The sequence below is a fragment of the Trachymyrmex cornetzi genome, unplaced genomic scaffold, assembly GCF_001594075.2.
Source record: "Trachymyrmex cornetzi isolate Tcor2-1 unplaced genomic scaffold, Tcor1.1 scaffold99, whole genome shotgun sequence".
In the NCBI taxonomy this organism is placed as follows: Eukaryota; Metazoa; Arthropoda; class Insecta; order Hymenoptera; family Formicidae; genus Trachymyrmex; species Trachymyrmex cornetzi.
Genome location: NW_017300343.1, coordinates 2,585,395 through 2,595,905, shown reverse-complemented (window position 1 = coordinate 2,595,905; position 10,511 = coordinate 2,585,395). Strand labels below are relative to the sequence as shown.

Below are 10,511 nucleotides of genomic sequence, written 5' to 3'. Positions count from 1 at the left end.
CTCTCTTCACCGTTCCGCCCCCGCTTTACTCCGAGCCTTCTTTCTCCGATCGGTTGTCGCGCGCGGCGTATTCTCTCGCTCTTGCCCGGTACTCGCAGCTTCCCTCGGTCCTCCTCCCTCTCGATCTGACACTCTCCCACGCTCGCTCGCTACGACTGACGACGCCAACCGCCACCGCGCGTCCGCCCGATGCTCTGCTCCTCGTTTGAGCGCACCGTCGCCGTCGCTTTGCGCAGGTTTCCGTCGAACGCGAGAAATTCTCTCTCTCTCTCCTCTCTCTTTCTCTCGTTTTCTATAGCAGAAGAAGAGAGAAAATGGGAGATCCGGCGGAAAGGGTAAAAACGAGATAGTTAAAGAGACCAGCGCGCGTTGAAGAGGATGCTGCTCGCATGAGGGGGATAAAAAAAGAGGGAAGCATTTCGTAAACGCGTCGCGTGCACCTCTGTTGCTTGACATCTGTCTCTTTCTTTCTCTCTCTCTCTCTCTCTCTCTCTCTCTCTCTAGTTATCTATCTTTATCTTTATCCCACTCTTCTACCGCGCGATATCATTCCGTGGGTGCAGAAACTTCTTGTCGGATGTCGTTAACCTTATGCTCGGTCGTCTAATCATTTTTTTATCTTCGGCAGTTCGTGTTTTGTTTGTCGATGTGTGTGTTACGCGGTTTATAATAGTAGTTGATTCAATTTGGTATAATAAGGTTACTCGGAAATGCCTACAATGTTATTCTTCGTGTTGGAGTTGTGCCGGGCTTTCTTATCTGACTTTAATTATTCGGCATGATGGGGGAACCTAAACAAGTATATGTTATCTCTATTGCGAAATATATAAATGATGCACAGATTGTGTTAGAATCAAGATCATTTATAACGAAACTTCTGCGCATTTTAAAGTAAATTTATCGGAGAAAACTGAAAATTTAATTAATTAATGAATTAACGATTTTTTATAATTTTTTTTAAATGTCAACGTTAAAATCAAATATTTTTATATTTTACTTAATTTCTATTTAATATTTAAATTGAGATTCTGTTAAAACTGAATCTGCTTTTTTCACATTATCTGATTCTGAAGAACATGAATGTCGTTTCATAGAATTTCTAACTTTATAAATGGTAAGGAGAAGATAAGGAGATTATACTTTCAAGTATTTTGCTATATAAAAGCTTTCTAAAGACTACACTAAGAACGGTGTCCTGCTATCAAAAACTGTGTAATACATTTACATATTCAAATTTTACCAAAGTTTTTATCAGTACATAATTAGAATATTTATAACAAAAACAAAAACCAGCACAATCTGCTACCTACCAACTTTTCGCTACGTCGTCATCGTCGCAAATGGATTTGCGCAGAGGATTTATATTTTATATCTAAAATGAAAAATAAAAAATATAAAAATATAAAATATTATATTATATTATCTTTTTATCTCTCTTAACCTACTGGTAATTTATAACGTGTAGAGCGTTGAAGTTTCTTGGATTTATAATACAGAAATACATAATTCGTACGTATGTCATATAAAAATTATAAAAATGATTTATCAACGAGACGGAACTATTAATGAAAAGAGGAATAACTGATAAACAGATAATCAAAAGTTATCTTTTTTTACGTCTGTTTCTAACTAATAATTAATCCTCTCTGGGTTTCTCTCGTTGCGAATAGTTTACAAGCTGTGAATATGAAAGCTAATAGAGAAAATGTTCAATGGGGATTGGCGTCACGTAACAGACAAATCGATACGACCAAGTAAACCATCGAAGGTATTCAAACGCTTCTCTATCAATCGAGACAGATCGCTGACAATAACGAATAAATAGTTCCGCGCTTACAATGCATTTGATAATGAGAAGGACATACTGGATACCGATATTGGCATTTGATTAGATGTATTATCATGTCGTATGATTTATGCTCTATCGCAGATTTATCTTTATATGCGATACATATGCTTACATGCGTGGATTGCACTATATTAATGAATATATTTCGCTCCTTTCTCTATGAGAAAGATTATATGTATATATATATATATATGAATCTATGCCGAAAAGATTCGATTTTGATCAATTAATATGATTATCTTAAAGTAATTATTCGATTTATTTATTGCCTAACAAATCTATGATCAAATGTACTTGCAGTATATTTGAGATTCCTTATGGATTGCACTATATAAACGAACGTGCTTCCCTCCTTTCTCTGTAAAAAAGATATATGATATATATATATATATATATAGATTCAATTTTTTGACCAAATTAATATGATCAACTTAAAAAAATTTAACTCGATTTATTTATTACAAATTTGTAATTAAATGTATTTGCAATATACTCCTTGTGTTTAATACCGATCGAAGCTCTTAAGCAGAAAGCTAATTATTCAGGCAGACCTCAAGTTTGTTTGTTATTACAGCAAGTCTATTAATAAACAAAAGTTAAGGCGGTTCGTAGCAATTTATTCAAGAATTACGCGTTATACGCCGAAGACCGTGCTTAAAGGGATTTTATCAGACTTGGACAGCGTTATGGAAGCATTCCTATTGTATACCTTTGTATAAGCTACCTTTCAACTTGTAAACCGTTCGCGACAAGGAATCCTAAAGAGGATTATTTATAAGTTAAAAGTAGGAATAAGAATTATTCGATGACTTTCGATTATTTGCCTGTCAGCCTTTTTGCTGACAAGCCTCTTTATCGACGGATTTGTTTTGTTGATATATATTCACTTTTACTGTAATTTCCATGCTGTTTATGTACTGTTTGCGCACAAATTTATTTGAGCGAATAATTGATTTAATATTATTAAGCCAATATTAGATTGTAACATTGTTAATTTTATTGATGGACTAACGAGAAAAATTTCATACACATATCTGACAATTTATCATCCGTTTACACGTGAAAGTCTATAAATATCTTGTGACTGTACGATTTGCGACACTGTTTATATTTGTTGGAGAACATACATCCCCAGCGTACTTTATTAGTTTACATATGAAAGATAAGCTCCAAACGTGTCGAAAAAGAAAGATATATTTTTATTTGAGAAATTTCTAAAATCTATTTTTCCCGTTTTCCGTTCTTCGTTGCTATGCATTAATCTTTCCACGAGAGAAATTCTTTTTCCGTATTATTCCGATATTCGCATGTTTGTTCTACGAGAACATAAACGAGCGAAATTTATTTGCGAAAATGCATAGTCAGAATCATTGCATTTCGTAAAGCATGCATCACATCATGCATTGTAAATACAGATTGGGTTTATTAATTGCGAATCGTTGATTAATCAATCTGATTAGTTGATCACAACGATTAGCAGTTCGTAATCCAATCCGGATATACAATAGATGCGTTCGAGGAGACGTTATTAGTGTTATTTGTATCATTCTACCTTCATCGTTCATTAGATGTAAAACAAGGATAGAATAACATAAATAACACTAATGCAAATACACCTAAAGCGGCGTCTACAACGAGATTTTAAGACATAGGTAAAACTTAAGCCTTAAGCCGTAAAAAATCGACCAATTACAGCCACATATGAGGAAAATAATCAACTATGACTGGTCGTACAATTTCTTACAGCTTAAGGATTAAAATTCAAGTTTTAAGTATTAAAATCTTATTGCAGATGCCGTCTAATGTGTAGTGTGATACGAACTTAAGAAGAACATAGTCGGAACTTTACGTGTCATCAATCGAGAGCATGAGGGAATTTTGATAAGCATTAAATATTATTATATTGTAAAAAAAAAAATACATAATATCTATCACGTTATGTATGATGTAATAACACGTGGTTATTTATAAATCCGATAAAAATCTTGGAAAACACAAGTACTTAGTAATGATATATATATAATCTCAAGCACGATAGGTCTCTCCAAACATGACACGTACATACATCCATAGACACATGCGAGTACCACTTTAGATCATTTTAGATTCCACGTGATGATCAGCAGTATATCATTTATTATTGGCAATTAGTAGAATGACGATAGAGTAGGAAGCGTACGTGTAAACATTAAATTGTATACTTTGTGTAATGTGCGTCATACGCATGGAAATGTTGCTTCGTTATGCGACATTTGATCAGGTTTATCGAATACAGATCAACTCGTTTGCATACAAGCCGTGTCGTTTGCATACGCGAAGTCGAAAAAGAATGGGTAAATTATCAGCAATGCTGTTTGCTCGAATCGCAATCTTCGGGGTCGAAGTTCGCCAAGTGCAGATCGCACAAAGGCAATTATGTCCATATAAATTCGAATTTGTGCGTAATTCTGAAATCACGGTTGAAAAACGTTGAGAAAAACGATGGAAAGTAAGGTCGAGCGTGACGCGCGGGACGTCGTCGTCTAGATAGATTTCCCCGGCGGAAGAGATTCCTCTCCCTCTGGCTTTTTCCCTGACACGCTTCGTTCACTTGACGCGTTTCTAATCTGGCCGCGATAACGACGTCTTTCAAAGTGATTTCGTGCAGAAAGAAGCAGTGTGTCGTTGACCATCGCTGCGGCCGCTGTACCTCGATAACGAGGTACAAAATCAGTCCCGTCTCTCCTCTCTCGTCTCGCGCCGCGATCCGTCTCTTTTTGTTTCCCTTTTTGTTTCCCTGCTCCGATTTGACCCGGAATTAAAATCGGTAAACAAGTCAGATCGTTCTACTCGACGTTACATTGGCATTTTTTTTTCCCCCTCGCTGACGGATATTCATAACACGCAGTCGAACACTTGGATATCTTTTCTTTTTTGTTCTGCATATTTTGTTGCGCCAGGTAAACCTTTTCTCGTGCGACTTGGGTGACCGTTTTTCACAGTAATAAATAGTCCTCAGACAATCATACGTTTTTGACAGTAATAAATAGTCCTCAGACAATCATACGTTTTCGAGCGCAAGTTTGCCAAGCAACACTTCTGAATTTTTTGAAAATTAATTAAAAGAAAGAGAGAGAGGGAGAAGGAGACAGACTGGATTAATCGTGCTTCGAAGAGGATATCGGGGAACCATGTACTCGATTCTGTTACTAACAAGATCCACTCGACTCGGTAACACGTCACTAAGACTGACATCGTCGTTCGTAGGACCGCGCTTGCTGCAGCAAACAGTACGTGAAGTTATGTATGACTTCGTGCTTCAATATTTGACAGGGAAAGTGGTTTATTCATTGGGGTACACTTATTCAACCTTACGAGATAACATTATATTAAAACTGAGAGAGAGACTATAAGTTTGAGAAATTGTGATAACATAGTTTTACGTGAGTATATATTGACGATGTCTTGGCTTGTAGATTGCCTATCACAGATCGCGTGTTTTAAAGCTTATCGATTATGTCAGTACAGTATGTATCATTTCTCCAAGTCGTCTGTATGTGAAGTATACAACGCAAATGCAGTGGTTTTAAAATGGCGTTAAGAAAAGTATTCACAACGTGGATCGATGTGTGTAACAAGTTCCATTACGTTGTATCACCGATACGAACGTGTGATGCGACAAATAGTTGTCTGTCGATGAAACTTCACCTTCTGGAAATGAACGTGCTCGCTTGTCCACTATCGTTGAACGTGCATACAAACCTGCAAGTCGAAAAATGATTTTGCCAATTTTGCCGATAACTGACACAGTTTACAGGGGGTATCGATACGTTCGTACATGTTGCAAGTGTTCCGCGTGCCCGAGTTAAACCGTGATAATGCAGCACATGACACGCCACAGTGATAACGCATAGATGTTGGATAGACAGCCGTCGAATACGTATCCAAGTCGAATGACATTTACTACTACAAGTAAAATGCGTTATATCGGATAGGTGACACTTGTTTATTACATATAAATCTAAAAATGTAGATAATTGAAAAAAGGATTAAAAAATTCGAAATTTAATCTCAAGATGTTCATTATGCATCTAATCCTCATTTTCATCATTATTTTCATAACGATAAGAGCGTTTTAAAGCTGGATATGAAATACAAGAAATATATTTTGTAGAATCAAAAAAGGAGTAAATAATATTGATAGTAGTATAATAAAAAGAGAAATAACATTACTCTCTGGGAACGTAATAATTAAATTAAAATTTGTTTTAATCAACGTGCGCACTTTATAAATTAATAACCTTTTTCAGAAACAATAATTAACAAGATATATTTGAAATCCATTTGTCTAATAAATGACTACATACATCATTGTATTATTTTTCAATTTATCGTGCACAATTCTTCTATGTCATCGGTGCTGTAATAAAATATCTTTCGCATACACGTGTGGAAAATTGCACTTCTCTTTCTATCTCGAGTAATATGTAGTCAGAAACTGATAAAAATAGAACGCAAAGATAAGCGGGTTAGATATGATTTATAACGCGCAATTGGTAATCGCGTAACGGAACATCCCTGCAATTGCAAAAGCTTCGTTTATGTCACGAATAATTGTGTTTGTTTTTGTGTCGAGAAGACGTTCGTTTGCACGTGAAAAGTACATGAGATCCCGAGTGCTGTGAATTTTATTAATCTAAAGTTAATTATCACGTCATCAAGTGTACAAAGAGAAAATACAAGATATGGAGAATCATACAGATAGATTGTAAACAGATACCTGATATATTATCACTTTTTATGAAGCTTTTTAGATAATTTATTAACGAGAAATTATTCTTCACCTACTCAATAAAATTAACAATATTATAATATAATTATAATAGAGATAATATATTGATTTACGTTAGTCCAAAGAAATTAAAGGAGCACCTATACTGCCCTGTAAAGACAAACAATTTTTATGAAAGTGCAACTTTGTAAAAAATGATTATAATGTGAAGATTCATAGACCATTTTAAAGCTTGAAGTCCCTATTTTTGGAATCGATAGTTTAGATAATGATCTTCAATTTTTTCTAGACTTTTATTTTTTTTTAGACACTTTTATTCATTTTTTTAAATATTAAGCGCTATTGTGTTCATCTTTTATGAACAGTTAAAGTGAAAAACACGCTTCAATATTGAGTAACTAAAAAAAATCGTTGACTCAACTCAATGAATATGTAAATTAAAGGTAAAAGTTCACTCTTTTAAAAGTTGTAAACTTCTTTTACAATTTTTACGCCATGGTATTTTGTAAAATTCAAACAAATTTTAGACAGATCTCCATTTGTATCTGTGTAGCTTCATAAAAAAAGCAGTCGGATGTTATTTAAATTATCAATCCAAAAAATTGACTTCATATTTTAAAACGTTTTTGCGATTATCTCACTACAATCATTTTTGGCGAAGTATACACTGAGAAAAAATGCTATTGATTCAATTAAAGTCTATATTACGGACTGTCACTAACATAAGTGATTAATTCATATATATTTTTATTGACATGAAGGCATAAATTATTATTTCAATAATTAAGGCTTTTATGTCAATATACATGAATTAATTACTTATATTAGTGACAGCTCGTAATATAGACTTTAATTGAATCAACGGCATTTTTTTCTGTGTACTCTTTCGGAAAATTGCTTACTTTTGGAAGGCAGAATAGATAATTTCTGAATTTTTTGGCATAATATATACATATTAATTAAACCTATTATTCTATCAAAAAGCGTAATACAGATAAAATCTTTAATATTTATCAAGTACGTGATTTTATTTACTTTGATTCTGCAAAGAAACTTCGCAATAAACTTCAACATTTGATTTAGTTTTTTAATTAATTAATTAACTAGTTAATATTCATGATTGTTAAAAGTTATAAATAAAAGTTATAGAAAAATTTAAATAAAAAGATTTGTTTTATATTGTATTACGCCTACAAATGCAATTATATTAGATAAACATTTCATTGTAGTAAAAATGATGAATCATAACATCGTCAAGTAGATATATACATGTATATACATATATATGTAGATATATAGGTATATATATATATAAAGATAAGACATAATAATAATCTTATATATTCAAGTAGCTCTTGGAAAATATACTTTAACCAATACAACGAGAAAAATCAGCTCTGTTTACATACGTAATTTAACTTTATACATTCTTTTAAACTCTCTCTCTCTCTCTCTCTCTCTTTATTAGATACCGTATTCTCAAATAAATATGATGTATCTAATTGTAAGCACAAGCAGACAACTCTGGCCCCAGTATCTCCGTTCTCGTTTTAGCATAAATTTCTTCTATAGTATCTTATATCATTATAACTTCATAATTTCTTCGATGAATACTCCAACTTTTCAACAATGCCAGACTTTTTTGCTGCATGAACGTAGAAAGCAGTCGCTAATAACATCTTATTTACAAGTAGTTATCAGACAATATTTAATAAGAGAAAACCCTTCTTCCATTGAAACAATGATTTATTCAGAACTTTATTCGTCCCTCTATTTTTCTTTACATTTGTTTTCTTGCCACGATTTTATCTTATTTGTCACGAAAAACTTTTCAAGAGTAATGGCGTGTCGCAAGGGTACGTGCGGAGAGAGTTGCAAACGTCGGAGAGACCACAAAGGCAACAGACCTTTACGGAGCGCAGCGAATTGAAATACGCCCGTCGACTGGTAATCAAGCTTGGTAGCGGCGTTATAACGAGAGAGGATGAACATGGTTTGGCTCTTGGACGTCTGGCGTCTATCGTCGAACAGGTAGCTGAATGTCAGATCGACGGCCGCGAATGCGTCATGGTGACTAGCGGAGCGGTTGCCTTTGGCAAGCAAAAGCTCACCCAAGAGCTTTTAATGTCCATGTCGATGAGAGAGACTCTGAGCCCCACTGATCACACGCGGGAACACGCAGGTATATTATTTTTTCGTTCTAATAGCTTTTAATTTTACATTGTGCTCGGAAATTATTCATGGTACGATTAGAATAATTAATAAAATAATTACCAAGGTAACTGAATTTATATATGATGTTGCATTTTATAATAATAGTATGAAATTATACTAACAAATTTCCTGTTTGTATAAACGTTGATTACCAGGTATTAATATCTCTAACATTTATTTCAATTTTACCTTGACAAATGTTGATGATTATGCAGTTCCATAAAAATAAGGTTTACTTAGAGATTCTACACGTGCCCAAAGCTGAAAGATTATTAATTAACAAGTTCCTAAATTCAAGTTGACCTATTTCATAATGAATCTTACCTCCTTTACTCTTCCTGCAAGACGGGCCACTAAAACGCCAATGTTGGGCGCGGTAATTGGCGCAGGAATATGCCGCGCCAATTTCATGTTCTCTTGCACACACGTTCGTCCATCAGACACAATATCTAGGGTACGACACACTCAATAGACGCTCGCTTTAATTATTATTTTCATGCATCAACGATAAGAGGTGAATTTCGTATATATATGTACGTACGTGGGTAAATTGCCATTAGCATAATTGAGACCAGAATAAGCGATAATCTTGTTGTAGTTTACATTATTTCTCTTTGAAAGCCCGGTCGAATGACGTCTGTAATCAATAATGTTTTCATAATTCTAATTAAGAATATATACTGCGAGTCATGTGCATATAAAGAAATTATAATAAAGTTTAAAAAATGTAGTTTATTTTACCTCAACGTAATTTTCACTTCGAGTTCACGTAGATAGCATTATTAAACGCATTACTTTAAAGCATGTGTAATCGTCGCTCAGGGCTCGCTTGAAATAGATGGTCATTTTGCATATATTACGAGATGTAATGTTATTATTACAAAATAGCTATCTCAAAGAGAATTACATATGATGATTATATCATAGATTCCTATATATGTAAATTATATTTCTTAATTTTATGTAAAATATGTTAACTTTAAAATAAATTTTGGTGTTAAAAAGTTTTGTTATTTATTCAGGAAAAAAAGCAAAAATATTCATTTTAAAAAGTTAATAAAATTTCGCTGTTGACAAATTACGAATAATAATTTATTTATTACATAAATTATTATTCTCGTATGGGAACAAATATTTCGTGAGAACATTTAATATACATCGACCATCAGAAAGACAATAACTTCCTCAGTAACGAATTTTCTCTCCGCTGATATACATGATAGAAATACTCTTATTGATATTGCACAATCAAGGTTATTCCTCGCTAACGATTCATTGATTTATAGCACAACATATATATTAAAAGAATAGAAACAATATAACTTAAACAATTCACAAGCGGGATATTAATATTTTTACGAGACAGGCGAGCGAATCAACCTTGAGCTATACATTTTAATATCTCCATCTACTTATTAAAAAGTTACAGAGCTTACTAAAGAAAAATAACACACGTATTCTGTCTGAAATGCAAAATGGGAAAAAGCAAGAAACATCAATAAATTGTACTGTCAAGGGACGTTAACGAGCTTCTGTCTTGAAATAATAAATAACTATTTGAAGAGTCTTTTAAAAAGAAGGAACAAATCCATTGTCCATAAATTCAACTATCTGTAAGAATATCCAGGCGGAAGGTGTTAATGTTCCAATAGTAGTTTCGAATACCTGTCTAGGCAG

General features: G+C 33.6%; 1 protein-coding gene across 1 annotated transcript in view; it reads left to right on the top strand.

The window, feature by feature from the left end:
* The first annotated feature begins 5,019 nt into the window (after positions 1 to 5,019).
* The window catches only part of P5CS (Delta[1]-pyrroline-5-carboxylate synthase), a 9,135-nt gene continuing 3,643 nt past the window's right edge, over positions 5,020 to 10,511 (top strand). The window contains exons 1-2 of the mRNA XM_018521739.1: positions 5,020 to 5,118; positions 8,457 to 8,802. Coding sequence (XP_018377241.1) covers positions 5,020 to 5,118; positions 8,457 to 8,802 — 445 coding nt within the window. The remainder of the gene's footprint in view (positions 5,119 to 8,456; positions 8,803 to 10,511) is intronic.